Source organism: Uranotaenia lowii, chromosome 1, assembly GCF_029784155.1.
Source record: "Uranotaenia lowii strain MFRU-FL chromosome 1, ASM2978415v1, whole genome shotgun sequence".
Lineage (NCBI taxonomy): Eukaryota > Metazoa > Arthropoda > Insecta > Diptera > Culicidae > Uranotaenia > Uranotaenia lowii.
Window position 1 is genome coordinate 107540438 of NC_073691.1, and position 19678 is coordinate 107560115.

A 19678-nucleotide genomic window follows, 5' to 3' on the forward strand; every position below is an offset into this window, starting at 1 on the left:
CTTTAACGACCAGCTCTTGAAACGACGATGATCTTGTTTTGTATTTCACACTTCCCAATTCTCTCAAAATTGCAATTCAAGAATATGGTGCAATTAAAATTTTAAAATAAGTTCATATCAATATTTGAAATCATGCTCTTTATATTCTTACATGGAATCGAATGTCAGATATAAATTTTCCCAACATAATTTTGACTTAGAATCTAAATATTCTTAAGACTCTGACATGCCTATTCTTCTCCTTAGTACGCCTCTCGTCGGGCCCCGGAATTCCTCTGCAATCAGCTGTTCCAATGTGCTATCCACACTCATGCACTGCTGCCTTCTGCTACTTCCTTATCGTAAGCCCTCGATCGGTTTGCTTGCGCGACCGGGCTTGGCGAACGGTACGATATTAGTTGTTTCGTTTTCACACTAGCACACATGCAGTTCCTTAACACTAAAAGCCCGTTCAACAACCAATTGAAATCGGTTTCAATCGATTTCGATTGGTAAATTGTTGTTCACTCAGCCAATGTTGTGATCGAAACTAATCCAATTGACGTTCAATGAAGCCAATCAAAGTCGATCGAAACCAATCGAAATCGATCAAGCTCGAGAGCAGGATTCGTTTCCATCGGTTTCAATTACCCAGCCAACATGAAATCGTAAAAGAAATCATCGTCGAACTCGTATATAGATGCAACTCAAATCGGAATCGTAAATATGTACACTTACCATTCAACCATATCGTTTATTCATCGTAGAAGATGCAACATCCCAATGAAATACGACTTAGTTACGATATGTTGGATGACGTCGTATTTAGTTCCACCGATGTCAAATGAAATCTTATAACGATCGCATAAGATTTCTTAAGAAGCATTTTATTGGTACACAAATCACTTTCGAATCGAAATCGTAAATGACTTCGAATAAATTCGTAAAGAATACTACGTAAGCATCATCTTTCGTATCACGTTGTATGTTTACTAGAATGTCACATTAGTAGGCAAATTAACACCGTGTCTTTCCGATATAGCTACAAATATTATAACAAGTATAATTATAATCGTATAATCGGTCACTTTACCCACGATATAAATATATTTAATGCGATCAAATCGAATTCGTATTAACAGATACTTAGCGTTCGCCCACATCTGATCATGATATTAAAACTTCATCGTGATAAATCGTGTTCAGTGGATGTGCAATTTTTCGATCGTGCTTGCAATTTTGTATCAGCATTTGAATTTTGTGAAAATTGACGACTAAAGCAAACAAGCAAACGGATGAAATAAAATAATAAAGGTAGGTTTTGGAAAAAACAACGTTGGACAGAAACCTCACTAACATTTTCGTTTCAAAAATAGCAGGATTACTCTCCCCTAACTAGGCTCAGACTGAAAAAAAAACTCGCCGGATAATTACCCGACGATTTGCATGTGCATACTACGAGTATCAAGAAATGTTCACGGACAGAATTGTGGCCCGGCAATTTCCGCTGTAAATCCGAAAGAAAGAGGCGTCTAAGATCCTCAGGAAGGCATGGAAGCGGTGGCAGTTAGGAAAGTAGCCCGGTAGCGGTACCTACGAAAATATATGTAGTGCATTTCAATGTTAGTTATAATAAAAATCAGTTAAAATCATCAACTAATTTTATTTCTGTAGTATCGTACCACTTACTTCAACCCTGTAAATGGTACACCTAGGAATACGCTACTGTAATTGTATGTGTGTGATCGCAACGAGTTACGGCAGCCGAGCCATCGGAGCAGGGAGTCCGATTCAGTACGAGGTACGAGCAAGACGTGTCCCTTGCCGGCTACTACATTTGGCGACGAGGATGGCGAATTCCGCGGGTGAGTATATTGTGAAAAGAGAACGAATAAAGAAAAAGAATTGTATTCTGAATTTGGAAATGGGTCAGCCGCTTAAATGCGAGTAGAATAAAAAGTCTGACACCATTCTGCGCTAGAGCAGGAAGAGGAAACTGAAATGGCCGTCAGTCGCTTCAATGCGTGGAAAAAACGAATAGTCTGACGCCATTCTGCTGTAAGCAGGAATATGTTTCGAAATGGATCAGTCGCTTAAATGCGGGAAAATGGTAGTCTGATTCCATTCTGCAATGTAGCAGGTTAGTTTGATTGGAAAATAGTCAGTCGCTTAAATGCGGTTTAAATGAGTCTGACAAATTTCTGCGGAAGAGCAGGTTGATAGATAATAGCGCTTCAATGCGGAAGATTAAGTATGCCGTACACGGAAATCACGTTTGTCAGTTGCAAGTTGAAGGAAAAAGAAAAATTATTACTTTGAGACTGGCAACTGGGTTCTAAATTGAAGACTAGAGGTGTCGTTCTGGAAGAATTAGGATGATGAAATTGATGGTTGGAAATGGAAACTTTAAACTGTAATGAGTTACAAGAGTAAAAAGTATTGTAATTGAAAACTTTAAAATGGTGATTCGAAAATTAAAGTTGTATGTTGTAAGCACGAAGTTAAAAATGAGTTGCTGATGGGTTGTGAAAAGTGAAAAAATGATTGAGAAAAGTGAATTTGAGATTTCATTATTTAAAGTGGAACATGATCTAAAAGTTGAACTTAGAAAATGAACAGTCGCGTGTCAAGAAAAATAATAATTGAAAGTAATATAATTCACCTGAAGTTAAAAAGTAGAATGACTGAATAAACTTAAAAAAAAATAAAGCTTGACCTGAGAGATTCAGAGTTGAAATTTGAAGTCGAGAAGTGAAAATCTGGATGTAGTAGGATACTTGTCATTGGTTGGTGAAATCAATTGTTTTGACACAAAAATGGAAATTTGAATTACAGTTAAAAGTAAAAGTTATCATAATTGGAGGTTTTTATGTGAATCAAGAAAGCCTAAAATATTATGTTTGATAAGGAAAAAAGATGAATTGGACATTAGTAAACATAAATGTTTATGTTGAAAAGTAGGATCTGTAATGTAGAAGATGAAAATTAGCAGATGATGGTTGGAAGTAAGTTAGATTCATGGAAGTTGAAATTGTGCGGTCGCGGTATCAGGAGATCTAATTAGATAAAAGTTAGCATTTTTCGGAAAAGTTGGGAAATAGCCTGTTGAAAAAAAAGGTATATGAAAAGTTTGAAATCGAAAATAATAGTAGCGAAAAGAAACTTTCAACGTGGAATGTTTCGAGTAAAAGTAAGATGTTAGAAATTTGAATGTTATGATTTGTAAGAAATTGGAAGTTCAACATCGAACCCATCATTTGTAAAATGTTAGACATCATAAATTTCAAAGATGTATTCTTACGCTTATGTTTACCCTGTTAAGTAAAATTATATCTTCATGGAAATTATAAATTCCACTGAGATCATGTTTGTGTTGAAAACCGTTGAAAACTGACATAGAGGAACATGTACAAAATTTTGCACTAGAAAATGTTGAGTGAAGTGAGTTGATAACTGGAAACTAGGAGCTGAAATTCATCATGTGAATTATGCAATGTTATAGAAAATGGAAAAGTTGGTATGGAAATGTAAAACGTTGAAAATTTTATGTTGTTAAGTAGAGATTAAAAAAAAAATGGAGGTTGGGAGTTTGAAGAAGAAAGAAGTTTTAAGTGTAAAAAAAAAAAAAAATTGGTTCAGGTCTAAAAGTGGAAAAACAAGAATTTTAAGATAAAACATGGAAAATATTAAAACAGGGAAAAAAAAATATAAATGTTGAGAAAAATATAAAGCGGAAGGTTCTATTAAATAAAAATGGTATAGGAAAGAAAAAGGTGTCGGTTGAAAATTCAAGAGTTGAAGCGTCAAACAAAAGGTTTGCGATCAGGAAACTACAGTTTACAAAGTAAGTGTGAAAAATAAAATATAAAATTTGTACATTTCGATTCGATGGATGGAGCAGCACCCAGTTTCAGCTAGGCTTTTGAAAGGAGAATTCCTTTTGAAATGCTCTGGCCTTGTTTTGATTCATTCACAGACAAGTGAAAAATGAAAACAATATATAATGATTGTTGAAATTTGGAAAGACGACTTAAAAACCAAAACTAGAATGTATGTCAAAGCTTGAAGGTAATGAGCTTCTAGAGCAATTCTAAGTTAAAAGTTAAACAATTTGAATTTTTTTGGATTTGTTTTCAAGAAACACAGCATTGAAGAGAATAATGATGATAAAATATAAATATCAAAGGAAAGGGTTTGATGGTAATATCTGAAAGGAAAAAAACATGATGAGATGCGAAAGATAGTTTTCATGAAATCGATACATTACTGTAAGTACATGTAAGTGCAGTTGAAATGTTAAGCGAGAAATGTCATATCAATTCAGCAATGTCGCCAGTGAAAGTGGCTGTTATTAACGAAAATTCTTGTTGAGGGCTTCAACAATAATATGATTTGTGGGTAAATGGCCATCACAGTAAATTCCATTTGGCAAGTAGAAAAAACGCATCTTGACAACGACAAAGCGTTGATCTCGGAAGTAGTTAAGAAAAATTGGACAAACCAACTCTAGGAAAAAATGAACCATTTTCCTTAGATATTAAAAGATATGTTTGATGGTTTCATTACTAACGAATGCAATTCGTGTGAAGTTGTAGCGGCATCTCATTTGCACAAATGAAAAACTGAAAATCTGCTGTCTTGTAAGCCTCAGATTTCTCATTGAAGAATTAAACAGGTACTGTGATTTTTTTTGAAGTTCTTGATAGTATATCAAATTTTCGAGCGAACGAATTGACTGACAGTTTTAAAAGAAGTGTTGAAAACGTTGATGAGCTGAAATAAGCTCGTGAAATATCGAAAAAACTCCATTCAAAATTGCCTGATTGAGAAATGAATAGATCTGTGGAGGAAATACAGATGGTTTGTTACTACTAGCAAGTTGTTACTCTGGTTGCGAATCCCATCTTAGAAAAATAACCTTTGATATTCTTTGAAAGTCATAGACGAAAAGTCTGAAAAGTTGAGTAGTTTAGTAGAGTAGAGTAGTTTCATTTAAAGCAAGAGTAACGTGTAATACATTTACAAAATATAAATAACGATATGTATTTAAATGGACAACTTTGAAGATGTGGCATATCGAGATCAAAGTGACTCAGTCAACGATACGAAAACGTGTAAAATATGCTGTGGCAACAAGATCTAAGCACAAAAACAAATAAGTTTCATAGGGGACCATTGAGGGAACCAAGAATTCTAAAAACAATAAAAAGAGAAAAGTGAATGTAGTATCGTACCACTTACTTCAACCCTGTAAATGGTACACCTAGGAATACGCTACTGTAATTGTATGTGTGTGAGCGCAACGAGTTACGGCAGCCGAGCCATCGGAGCAGGGAGTCCGATTCAGTACGAGGTACGAGCAAGACGTGTCCCTTGCCGGCTACTACAATTTCTTCCTAGCGTCGTATTTCAATCACAATATTACACATAGCATGCTGCATAAAATGGTCCGCCAAATCGTTTTATGATACAAATCGTACATGAGTACATCCCAACTCACATAAAATATCTTTTAAAGTGTCCATCAAATGTCAAATTGCATCATATCGTACAAGCTTACAACATACATCTTATAAAATGTAACTTAAGTTGTCAATCGATGTTAAAATCTCTGAACATCGTATAAGACTGCAACACATTTCGCATAAAGGGTGACATAAATCGACATTCCATCGTTAGATTGCTTCGAGTCATACAAGAGTGCAAAACATCTCGCATAAAGGGCGTGATAATCCATCGACAGATTGCTTCAAGTCGTACAAGAGTTCGGCACACCTCGCATAAAGGGTGACTTAGATCGCCAATTCATCGTCAGATTGCTTCAAGTCGTACAAGAGTTCAACACACCTCGCATGAAGGGTGACTTAAATAGCCAATTTATCATCATATCGCTTCAAGTCGTAAAAGGGTAAAACACTTATCGCATAAAGTGTGGATGGAACTGTCAATCCTCCCATCATCGTAAATGCGCATGAATCGAATCCTTTAATGTAACGTACAAAACGACGCCAATGCGACATAAAGTACCTAAGTATTTCTAACATCGTAAATGACATCACATATGATGTGGTCGATGTCGTAAACCAGAAAATAACGAAAACATGTACGTATATTGCCTCCACTTTCGGTAGGTATATGCTTTTTTCTAACGTCATATACGATGATTTGTGTCGACATAGACGTACGTATATCTTTTGATATACCTACCAAATTGTTGGCTGGGTACACTAACACACATGCAGTTGCTTACTGTCAAAAACAGCTGGTTTGGTTTGTTGTGACTAATTTTGATTGTTTCTTTGGTGTTTTTTGTCGGGTGCTGGAGTCGGTGCTGTGCGAGTTAGCAGAGTCGGTGGTGCAGTGCCAGTCGTGCTGAGTCGGTGGTGCTGTGCTAGCCATGCTGAGGTGGTACTGTGCTGAGTCGAGTGCTGTGCTGGGTCGGTGGTGCTGTGCTGAGTCGGTAGTGCTGTGCTGAGTCGGTGGTGCTGTGCTGAGTCGGTGGTGCTGTGCTGAGTCAATGGTGCTGTGCTGAGTCGGTGGTGCTGTGCTAGCCATACTGATTCGTTGGTGCTGTGGCAGTCATGCTGAGGCTGTGGTGCTGCGACATTCATGCTGATTCGGTGGTGAAGTGTTGGAAAAGTGTTTGGCAGTTTTGTTTGTTTGTTTTATTTATTTTTAAAGAGACTTTAAATTTATAATTCATTCGCCTCTTTTAGATAGAAAGAGCAAAGAAAATTAAATAACTATCAATAAAATCATAAATCAAATACACTTAAATAGTTCCGTTGTTCTTAAAAATTCCAATAATTTGTCTTCCATTCCTTGTTCGTTTGCTAATATGTTTCGCACTCCGTTGGGTAGATCATTTGCAATTCGTTGATGCTCGTAGATAAGACATTCCGCTAATATGTGTTCGACTGTTAGGAAAGTCCCACAATTGTCACATTCGGGTCGTTGATTTGGTCCTGCACCTCCTTTGTGGCCAGATCCCGCAACTTCTAGGAGATGTCTGTGCAAAGGGCTTCGTTCAGTGCCGCTAATGACTTGGGGCAGGGCCGTCGGGCTGGTGTCATGTTTATTATGAATCGATAAATCTATAAAAAAAAAAGGGTTTTTTCGGTTTTTTCCATTTAATCAAGTAAGAACAACAGTACAGTAACAGACGATTGCTATTATAATTTTCATTATTAAATAAAGCCAGAAATCTCCAAGTACACAGCTGTATAAAAAATGACAGCAAACCCGAGCAGACTTTTATGGCAAAATTATAGCAAATTTTGCTATAACGCCCTGAGAGCCTAATTTGCTCTCATTTTGCTTGACATAAGGTGGTACACAGCAAAAATGAGAGCAAAAATTTTCATACTTGGTTAGCAAAGTGATGCCTAATTTTGCTAAAACTGAGACCCTAACTACACCTCATTTTCCTAGAGCTTGGAGAGCACAATGATGCCACTATAAGGCATCACATTATTTGGCCTGACAGCAAAATTTGGCATGCTTTTGCTCTCAAAACAAACAAAAAATACAGCAAAACGAGGTATATTTTTGTTATTCGTATTTAAAAATTGAGCTTTTATTTCGCTGTGTTCTACTTTAAGTCAACCGAAATGAGAACGAATTTGTCGATCCAGGCGTGATAGCAAAATTCAATCTGATTGTGCCAACAATATTTGTTGCCTACCCAAAGGCGTTTTAAATTTGTTTAAAAGCGAAAAGAGGAAACGAATGTTACCATGTGATTTTAATAGCAGGTGCACTGCATTAAGGCCATTGTAGCACCGCAATGTTTGCAATAAAGGTGGACAATTTTTGATCCCTGAATATCATTTTTCGATTTCCCAAAAGCAGAATACATTTTTATAACTGAACAGATGTTTAGTTTAGATTCAAAAACAAAAAGAATTTTAATCAAAAAATTTGCGATTCTTCAATTTGTTGATTTCCTATTTTTAATTGAAATACATAACTTTTTTGTTATAGCTTTAAACATACTAGTTTCAGGTTGAACTGGTTTGTAGGCCAAATGAAAATTATTTGTTATTTTCTATATCAAATAGGTAGAATATTAAAAGAAATGTATCATGAATATCGCTTCCCTTTATGCAACTACAATGATTGCGATATTCAATACCATGGTATCATAAAACCATGTTCATATCATATTCATAGTATATGCACATATGCACTATATTGTAACGCCTAAATATATACAATTAAAATGACTGTATTGAACAATTCTGATGGAGAAAATTATAGCATTGTCAGATTATGTTTAATGCACTTTGATTTGAAGGTAAGGTTGCGATCAATTTTACGACTTTTGTAACAATGTTTTTTTTTATACAATTCTAGACAAAAAGAGACGAGTGTGTTGGATTCGTTGCTACAATATAACATAGGTATCCAATTTTTGGAAATATTTGTATCAAGTTTCATAGAATTCCTTCTAAGTGTATAAACTCAGGCGTCACGATGTGAGGTGTAACATACAAATAGTGCGTAAGATTGAAACTTTCAAATTGTTAAACAGTTTTTGAAAATGCTGAACTATTATGCCCTGTTCACACTAGGTTAGGGTTCCCAGTGTTGGTAGCTGCAAAGAGTAGCTAATCCTCCATATTGTTCGATTTGGCCGTCGCTTTGTGTTGACTTAATTTGAGACTAAATGAAAATGATAATACTCACCCAAACGATCCTTTCCAATTGCGGTTGTTGCTTGTATGGCTTAGGCTTAGAGGCTGATATTGTGGATATTGGTGCTCGTCTAATCATTGGTTCTCATCAATCAATTCTCCAATCGTTCGGAACTGTCTGATAAATTCCCTCATGGATGTTCCAAATCTCTTGTATTACGCACCTCAAAAAATAAAATAAAATAAGAAACATTTAAAAGCATATTGTGTCGTCTGATCTACAAATCCCGAGCAGCCGACCGTTTAATGGTAACGGTGCTGGTGCAAATCAAGACGGTTGCGGCCGCGGCGGTATCAGCAAGCCCGCCGGGGTCTTCCGATTTTTTTTTACGTTTCCCACATCACGACTGCTCATGATGCCCGAGGTGAGACCGAGCAGCTTGTGCACCGTGTTGGCGATCCATTGAACCTTGGCGTCTCGGCAGATGGCATTGAGCGCAGTATCGACCATGATCCCCCGTAGTGCTTGTAGGCGACATCCCGGGCGATCCAGTAAAAGTTAAGAACTGATACTACCGAATCGGCGACTTATGCGTTCCTCAGCTACCGATTGCAGGCAGCGGTACGGCTTCAGCTCAACTCTGTGGTTTGACGTAACGAGCCTATTTAGTCTCTTTAGTTTGCCGTAGATGCAACCCTTTGTGAACCGGGTGTTTGCGGCACATTCGTATGAGGAAAATCAACGACGACGGGCCTTGTCGGTGCCGCATCACATCTGCTTATTCCGGTAGAGCTCCTTCTGAAAGGTTTAAATAAAAAAAAAATTAAAAATTATTAACACTGAAAATTTATCTGGTTGCCAAAGAAAATCGAAGTTCTTACCCATAAAGTGGTGGCGTAGATCTTACTCATGAAGAAGGGGGGTGCACCTGGTTCAGATTTTGGAATCGAGTTAATCCGCTGTAGTTATTGTTCCGTTGCCTGCGATACAAAGTAAATTTGAAGTTATCGCGTTGGTCACGGATTACCAGCATCACTCCCGGTTCAGTTGATGTAGTTATTTACCATTATCAGCAATCGACAGAACGGATGAAACCGGAATCTTTTTCACGACTACTACTGAATCAATTTGAACTTTTGGAGAGACACAAAAACATGATTGTTTATATTGAGTCGTTTGGATCAGTGACTGCAAATATATGTACATAAGTTGTTCGCATGAAAAAAAAACAAACCATATTTTCTATGTTTCAACTACACAGCAATAAGACAACTCCTTTTGGTCATAAATGTTATTTTACGAATAAAATTTTGATTTTCAAATTAAATATGATGGACTTCATTTTCAAGTCCTGCTTTGGATTAACTTAAAATAAAATCATTGATTTGATAAATATTTTCTTATCCCAGCGGCGATCAAAATAAGATAACTTTTATAAATATTTTAACACTGATTTGTTTGGTTCTCTGTTAAACCTCATTCTCATTTACAAATTTTGAGAAATTATGAAAATTGACAGTTTTATTTATTTAATTTATAACCTTCTACCAACTCATTGGCATTCGTGTTCGAATCAAAACAGTGTGAATAAACTTAAATAAAATAGAAAAATAATTCTTCTAAATTTGTAATCATTGCTTAGCAGTACTGCAGTAAACTCTCGTTATTGGTTTAGTACACCATTTTGAAACTTATTAAAGGTGTAACCCTTCTATTGAAGTTTCAATAGAACGCTGCGCCTTTTCTTGAATCTTTCACTGACCTAGATTCAACCTCACAATCCAGGCATACATTTATCACCGATAGTTTTTTTTCAGAGAATTTTGTTTTTTTTTGCTAACCTGAGCGAACTTGGTGAAACCAAACGGGTTTAATACGATGAGATGTAAAATAAAATGAACATTTATAATGTATCAAAAACTTTCCAAAAATAATTAAAACCTACAATAACTTTGAAAATATTTTTCATGAAGCATAGCAATTTCATTGAAATAGCTTTTAAATATTTGGATACTTAATGCATTCCTTCGATTTACGCAAATTGTTTTAAAGTGAATATATTAAAAGTGATTTCGACTAATATGTAAGCTCAAGTGAAAATCTTTTTTTTTCGAAAAGCAGGATTATAAAGTTTTGTTATGTATAGGTACATATTGCATTTTTATCTAAAACGTTACTTAATATTTGAACTGCCAACACATATGAACTATCAAGACAATAGAAAACTAGAATTAATCGAACAAATAATATTAATAAGATATTATTCAAATACTCTTTAGTTTGTTTTTCGTTTTTCTATCTATGAACATCTTTTAAGGGTCTATAATTTTGGGTTTTAACATTTCTGTTTAATTTAAGGTTGTTTTTCTATTAATCGATGATAGTTTTGGTATCGTTCATATATTAACACTAGATTGTGCTATTATTTTTTAACAATTGATATACTTCTATTGAATATAATCTTCTCTCAAATTTTTTATGGTAATTTTCAATTCTTTCAATTTTATCCTATTTTCTATTCTCCCAATTTTAATAATAATTTTCTTTTCTATAAAAATTTAAAAGTTTAAAAAATTTTATAACTAAACAGCTTTTTGAAGAAAAAGTGAAATGTATTGTATACCGAGAACTCGGAAACTTTTAAAAATTTATATTATTTACTGTATAGCAAAAAAAGAATAATTTTTGTCTCAAAAGTCAATTTTATAAAAACAATGAACACCTCAATTATGCCAAGTTTTGCTATCATATTAAATTATATACCAAATTTTGCTTGAAGTTTGCTGTCGATACCTGAATATGGTCTTCGTTTGCTTCAAATCAGAATTTCTGATACCTTAATTACACCTAATTTTGCTGTCACAGAAATTTCAACAGCAAGTTATGTTCTCATTTTGCTGTTAAAAATAGCTGAATCAACTGTCAATCCATTTCAATTGATTTCGATTGAGTTCTGTTGAACACAACTTAAACATACCGACACTTTGTAAATACCTATTCATACCGCGAGCGGTCAAATGATGACAAACACCGTTTTCGCTAAAACTCCCTTGTTTCTCAACCGTTTTTTACAAAATTTCTAGTTTTGAAAAGCTTATAATTCGACTCAAATATGTTTTTCAGACAATTTTCAGCTACAGTTAATAATTTTAAAGTTATTTTAAGTCCAAAAAAAAATTTATGAAAAAACATGCTTCAGGAAAAAGGCTGTAAATCAGTTATTTAGTAATCGAAAAATTTCACTTGTGCCTGAGAAAGCTGAAGTTAGAAGCTATACATTGCATATATGGAACATTTATTTAAGATCATGGCAACAAAAAATGTAAAAAAGTTGTGTAAAACCCGTACTTTTCAATCAATCAACCGCCAAAGCTGTTCCTGTTACAGTAGAAAAATTTCAAAAAATGAATTGAAAAGTTGACGTAATTTGTCACATTTTGGCATCTTTAGATTTTTTAAAATACGAAATACATAATTTATGACGAATTTTCAAAGGCAGCTGTTTTTCAAACATTTCATCAATTCGGATTTTTGATACAATTCCTACACCTAAATTCAGCTTTGCACTGGATTTTGAGTATGTTATCGTAAGGTTTAGGCAAAAAATTTATATGCAAAAGAAAGAAAATTTCATACCGGTTCTAGTGACGTAACCACAGAGAACCAGAGAACGGGCCCCGAATAAATATTGCGGTTACTGGGAAAATTTCTAATCGCGCGACGGTAGCCTTCCGTGCGGTAGGCTAGCCGGAGCAGTAAACACAGTTAAAAAATTCACTCTTACTCACTGATTTCATTGAAAAGTTAATAAGTAAATTCTTGAATCAATCTTCAAATCATTATTTTGCAAGAGAGGACAAAACATGAAGTCTTCGGAATGAAATATTATTATTCTTAGTATTCATTGAGATTGAATTAATTACGAGCGTTAAAATCCCAGACAAAACAAAAAACAATCTACATTATTGAAAACACATTTTTTCAAAGCCTGAGAATTAACGAATTTGGCATGACGAAGATTTTTGATGCGATAAATGCGTCTTTGATACTTTATATGCTGGTCGAATTCAATTATGTTGTCGTTAAAATGTAACAAATCGTATATGTGAATTAAAAAAGGAGTTGTGTACTGTGAATAATCTATTATAGGAAATAAATACCATTCGTTGTTGTTGTTGTTGGTTTTTCAGTTTGATGGCCTGAGGAATAAATACCATTCGCATCGCAAAAAATTGGACTGCGCACTCATAACCCGATAGGAAATTTGACAGTTGAAAAATTTCGCCGTTCACATATTTAGTTGGGTGCCGATTTAGTGTGGCTACGAATCACCCTACTAAATCAATGACCCTTATTAGTATGCCGATTAATCGGGCTACGCTTGAATATGAAATAGGTGCCATACTAAATCGGCTGATGAGTAGGCTCACACAATTACGCATGATTTGGTAGCACAAAAAGTTGATCGACGTAATCGGGGGGGGGATCGGTCAATTTAGTAGGTTTTCGTATGACTCTATTTAGTTTGCAAACTTTAAGCCTATTTAGTATGGAATGGTCATAACTCAATTAGTTTTTGACATGTGTTGTGTGATGGAGTTCATCGAAGGGAAAGCTTGGCCCACGATAGCACGGAAGACTTCGTCAGTGCTCATCAGCAGTTTGTTCGAGTGGCGAGCGGGTTTCTATCGGTTCCGTCATGACGACGTCAACCTGACCAAGTTCCCGGACATTTGCCGGGCATGTCTGAAGCCGTGTTCATGATTCCGATCGAGGCATCGCTAACGACGCCCTCACCGTGGGCCAGTTTCTGGATGAGGTGCCGGAGGTGAGTTGATGGAATAAAAAATTTATTTTGGAAATTAGTTTGATTGTTTTCCTCTTATTTCAATAGAAAAACATTCAGCTCTCGAAATCCGTTTGTACCGGTTGGGTGGAGGAGCTGGAACGGATTTCCACCTTCAGGTGCGAGCTGCTGTTGAGTCAGAAGTTTACGGAAGCCTTAGTAAATCGTTGGAGTTTTGCAGTGCTTGGATGGCAAGCTTCTCCACATGACAGGTCGTTTCCCGACCGGCTACTGTAGGATGCTAGGTTCAAAGATTCCGGCATTCTCATTGCCGAATGAGCCAGTTTGCAGGTTCGTGCCTCCACCATCAGGCTACCTGCTAGAAATTTACTTCGCCAACCACCTGGAGACATTTTTACTACAGAAAAATAAAAATACCTCTACTGGACTTGCTCCGAGATACGAAAATGAACCATTTACACAGGGCTGGTAGCGAGTCACTTTTTAGTGACTTGGTCACTTTTTTTGGGTCAGTCACTAAAAAGTCACTTTTTTCATCATTTGGTCACTAAAGTCACTATTTTCCGAAAAATTGTCACTTTTATCACCAAAAGTCACTTTTTTCACCGAAAATAAACCAATGAAAGAGTAATTTGAATTGTGCGTGTTAATATTGACGGTAGTAACGGTAAATTACTTGATCAGTCAGTCAGAAATTTTTTTCGCCTCCGGCGGAATTTCGACATGAATCACCCTTGGCTTGAAACATTTCGATCTACGACATTATTTGACGTTCATGAATTAAAACTAACATTGATTGTAGATTTTAATTTTTAGTTCAATCAACCTTTTGTATTGGAACTCAAAACTTGGTATACAAAAATAGAGTTTTTATTAAGAAGTGTAACTAAAATTGAGATTGAAACGAACCATTTTTTTTTCTTTATTAAAAAAATCTTTTATGTCATAACAAATGTTATGTTGATATGAAATATTCTTTAAAAAAAACCATTTCGTACTCAATTTTATTTCGTGTTTTTTGTTCTTCTAAATACTTAAAAAAGGGTTTTAAAAATTTACACAAGGCAACAAAATTTACATTTTTCTTAGGTGCAATGAATTTAAACAGTAATTTCAACTAATTTGGGTTCCCCGAATCTAAATATGTATGCAATATTTCTATCAGCTTTTGTTATTGAAATGACTTTTGAAAATAATTAAAAATCTTTAGAGAAGTTTCTGCACTTTTTTTTACAAAAGCTCAAATCAAAAACATATTATTAAAAGTTTTATATGAATTGATGAGCTTTAAATAGAATCAAGTTTTTTTGCACTTTCTGCTGTGATGTCAAAAATACTTGTAATGACATTTTTCCATAATCAGTTATCTATCAATGTTTGATTTTACTAGTAATAAAATCTTTATCACCAAAACTAAATGTGTTCGGCCGAATTTGACAAAATTTCTTGTTTAGGACACTATTTACCAAATCAATAATCTAAAAAAATAAGCACAAAAATGGTTATAGTAAAACATGTTTATTGAAAAAACTCTTCCTGAAATGTTTTTAAAAACTTATTTTTTTTATTTCCATATTGTTTTTTCAATTTTTAAGTTAATTTACCGAATTTTATTGTTCAGTTTTTTTTTCAATTTTCTAATCAACTTGCCGGATTTTTTTAATCAAACTTTTTAAATTTTTAAGACATATTTTTAACAATTGTTTCCTTGTTTTTAAATTCTGAATTTTCGTGTTCTTCAACCAAAAGCCTTTAAGTCCAAATTTTTAATAATAAAACATAATTTCAACCTTCTGTTCTTTCAGAACCCAAAAGAGACAAAATACTCAGAGCTTGTAATTTAAAGCTTAAAAACATGCGATTGAAAATTTAAAAACTTTTTATTAATATTTTTCATATGAAATCATAGTTTTTAAATTAATCTAAAAAGTTTGAAAAATCGTTCTAAGTAGCAACTTTAAAAATAAATTTTAAACGCAGTGTTAACTAACTTTGTATTTGATTTGTGCTTTCCATAATTATAACAAAAGTTTTGAACTCATTATTTTTAATTTTTCATCAGTTTTTATCATTCACGTAATTACTCATTTTTTAACATTTCTTTGTCAGTGTAGCTGAACATGAAATTATTATTTAAGCTTTAAAAATGAAATTTTGATAACAGGAGGATTTTAATTAATTAAAGGGTTTATGTCTGGCTTATATAACTGGCACTTTTAAAATAATTATAAATATATTCTTCTTTTTATCAAATTAAATTAAACCATCGAACATTGAATAAATTCTGTTCAAAATTTATTTCTTATTCAGTAATCGATTATTCACATTTTAAATCATGATTAAATATTTTTTGTTCAAATTAAAAAAATACAGCGGAATTTCTCACTAAACTTCCAGTTGAAAATGAGGAAAAGAATTCCAAATTTAGATGAATTAAAATTATCATTATTATCATTTTCCTAACATCTATTCATGGTAAGTTTTGTACAAGATTGGACATTTATTTTAGAATTGAGATTTTTTAATTTTAAATTTGCTTAGAAATTATTTTGAAATAAATTTATTTCTTACTTTCTTGACTTATCGATAATTTGAAACATTCATTGTAATATGTTTCCAAAATTTTGTTAATCAGTCTTTTTTTAGTTTGTGTGTTGAACATGAGTGACAAACGGTGTAAGAAAACCCTTTCCTTTTCATTTTTTTTATTTTTGGTATTGTTATTATTCCCTCCCCCCCCCCACTCCATGGACGGGTCCTTCGCACGGGCCTGATTTGGTCACATTTTTTTGTACTTTAAAGTTACTTTTTTCGTTCTACTTAGTCACAATTTGGTCACTTTTTTCGGTCATCAAAGTCACTATTTGGTCACTTTTTTTCAAATTTTGGTCACTAAAGTCACTACTTTTTCATTGTCAAACCGCTACCAGCCCTGTTTACATAAATCGCCCTATTTAGTCGGATGATACTTTTGCGGTCAATCAATCCGGCCATTTAGTCGGATTGAGTTGGGTGGTAGGAAAAAAATCGATGTTGGCGATCAATCAATTCAGCTATTTAGTCGGATTGCGTAGAGTGTAAAATGTAGGGAGCAAAATCAATTTTAACGGTCAATCAATCCGGCTACTTAGTACGATTTGGTAGGGTGGTAGAAAAACAATCGATTTTTGTGGTCAATCAATTCTGCTATTTAGTCGGATTGAGTTGGGTGGTACAAAGAAAAATCTATTTTTGCTGTCAATCAATCCGGCTATTTAGTACGATTGGGTAGGGTGGTAGGAAAAACAATCGATTTTTGAGGCCAATCAATTCTGCTATTTAGTCGGATTGAGTCGGGTGGTGAATACTAAATAGCTCGTTTGATACCCCTATTAAATAGCTGAACGTCGAAAATCTCATCAACTTTATCGCCCTACTAATCAGGCGATTAAGTCGGTTCCTACACAATCATGCTACTCATCACCCTATTTGATAGGCCTACGAAATCGGCTTATTAATCGGCTGATGCCCAGCAAAAACTCCCATAAGCGACGTTGCAACAATAGGCCGATTAGTATGATCGAAAATCGGCCGACGCACCCTTCGCGAGCCGACTAAGTATGGTGAATAGTAGGGTGTATTTCCTATCGGGCTCCCGGATCGGAACGAATTCGCAGCCGGACCAATAACTGTCAAAATTTTAGTTGTCAGTTCAAATCCGTTCGATTTTTATCGGAATTCTATTGGATTTTTCCGACCATTTCTCCGCTGCCATACAATGACAGAAATTAAAATCGATCAGTTCGAATCGGTTCGGTTTCGATTCGAATTCTGTCAGTTTCACTTGGCGGGACCAGAGATGCCAACTGCCAGCTGATGAAAGTTCAAAAAGTCTGAAAGATCCAGACAAAATCTGGAAGGTTGACATCACTGGCGGGACTGTCAATCGAAAACGATTCGAAACGTTTATGTTTTTTTTCTCATCGGTTCGGTCGGCAGGTGCGTGCGTGCGCGGCGAATGAAATCCAGGTGCTAAGGTGCTGTCTTACCGAGTTCCGGCGGCAACAGCACCAGGACGTCGATGTCAACAAAACCCGGAAATCCTTAGCTGAAATTCTCTCTGGAACCGGAGGAAATTGTAGACAGTATTGAAAAACGATTCAGTACTAACCTCGAAAGGCACTACAGGAGCAGTACCATGAAACAAGCTCCGCTTGTTTGTAGCTGCAAAATAGAAGTGATTCGGCCAGTTAAATTTTATTTCAAATTACCTCCCGCATACTAAAAAACTATATCTCAAACAGTCTACACGATACATCTACAGCTCCAGAAATAGTGATTGTCTCTGAAAAAGAAGCGGTTACATTAAACTTTACTTCGACAACGTTAAAAACGAAACATGAACGTTCATGTGAAAAGATGATGGTATCTAGAAACGTGAACAAATGGTATTCTCGATCTTTCACGATTAACTTCAACTTTTCTTTAATCGTATAAAAATGATGCCGAACCGTTACCCATAGCGTTCATGCCTTTTGTCAAACTCGCGTCAAAAATGACCGAAATGCGGATCATAGATGCCATATGATTTTGAAAAAAATCAGAACAAACTTATGAAATCATTGATTTTTTTTCTTTTGAAACTGTATAGAGTAGATTCAACGACGCAAAACTGTTGTAAATATGTCCATGAAAACATTGCCACAATGTTTATTGTTATTACCAACATATTTATGATGTGAATATGTCCACGAAAACAATCCCCTTTTCCACTTCCATTAACAAGTGTGAGCTTTTTTTTATTTTTGTCTTTATTTGAGAGATTTTCAGCCTTTGGCTGGTTCGTCTCTAAAGTGTGAACGTTCGAAAACTCTTATTATTAATATCTCATACCTTTGAGTTTTAAAGAGCGAATCTCATTTTGTGCTTAAGGGGGGGGGGGGGGGGGGGGGGTAGGGTCTAACGGGTATAAAAAAAACACCATTTTCACGATTTTTTTTCTAGAGCTGTCGTTCAAACAAATGTATTCAATTTTTTTGCATTATACCAAGCATTGTTAAAAGAACATGTAGTATTTTTTTCGTAGAAAAATATTGAAAAATGAGCCGGTGACGGAGCACTTTCGAGGATGCCTTTTAGAAAACAGGATTTGCGGTGGACACTGTATCTCAGCACAGAATCATCTGAAGTCAAAAAATCAGAGCAAAATATTTTTATTTTTCCAGATGTTTTTCTGGACCCCAACGTTTTTATTTAACTTAAAAATATTTTTATGAAATTTTTGTGGCTGTTTGAAGTAAAAACTACGATTTTTCACTTAAAAATCCGCCATTTTTCACCTGTGAAATCTCCCCAAAGTAAAAAAATCAAAAAAGAAAAACGTTGGGGTCTGGTATTTTATATGTAGAAAATATGTTCCAAATTTGAAAAGAATCGGATAAGTAGTTTTCAAATGACGATGTCCACGGACTTTAAAAATATGCTTTCGAGAAAAACGCGTTTGAAATTTCCGCTCTTGCTTTCTTGCAGTATTAGATAGGAGGAGACAAAGGCCTATAACTTCTACAGTTTTGCTTCAATTGACTTGAAAATTTGACACAACATTCATGGAATGTTTTACAATAAGGAAATAAAAAAAATCGAATTTTTGAAAGTGTTAGACCCTACCCCCCCCCCCCCCCCTTAAAACAATTGTTTACTCAGGTCAAGCACTTTTTTTAAAGAGTAGAAAAAGATAGAAAATGAAGAAAACTCTCTTTTTATCACTAATTGTCCACGTGGTTGTGAAAGTCTCCTTACATAATTCGAAAATGTTTTAAGCGTATTAGATTGAAGTCGGGAAACTTTATTTAAATTTTAAATATATATAAATAATAGAAAAACTCTTTGATATTTTATTCTAGATTAAACTCTGCAATACAACATGCATTCAGTTGAGTTTATCATGTCACATTATACGCATTCATTTACGAATTATGAACTTTTTTTGATATTTTGAATCATGCGTCTTTCAAAAATGTATGGGAGAGTGGGGAATCATGGGCCACTTTTTTTCGTTGTTCCATAATTTCTTTATTATAAAAGATAAAATGAAAATAAAAAATTTTATGGTTTTCTATATTTTCAAGGTATCATAAGGTATTTTTTTGAATTTTTTAATAAGTTATTTTCCCCAAATTCTGACTGTTTGAAAAAAAGCAATATTTTTTGGATTTTGAAAAATGGTGGGGAATCGTGGGCCACCAAATCCAAATTGACCAAATAACATGCAAAGTT

The 19678-nt window shown here is 34.6% G+C and overlaps 1 protein-coding gene across 7 annotated transcripts in view; it reads right to left on the reverse strand.

The window, feature by feature from the left end:
- Positions 1–19678, reverse strand: part of LOC129756510 (pleckstrin homology domain-containing family A member 8) — a 107720-nt gene that overhangs the window by 73064 nt on the left and 14978 nt on the right. Inside the window, exon 4 of one of the 7 annotated variants that reach the window (XM_055753437.1) lies at positions 3516–7073. The exons of the other annotated variants lie outside the window; for them this stretch is intronic. Coding sequence (XP_055609412.1) covers positions 6978–7073 — 96 coding nt within the window. The 3' untranslated portion in view covers positions 3516–6977. Of the gene's footprint in view, positions 1–3515; positions 7074–19678 lie in introns of those variants that run through there. 7 annotated transcript variants of the gene reach the window in all.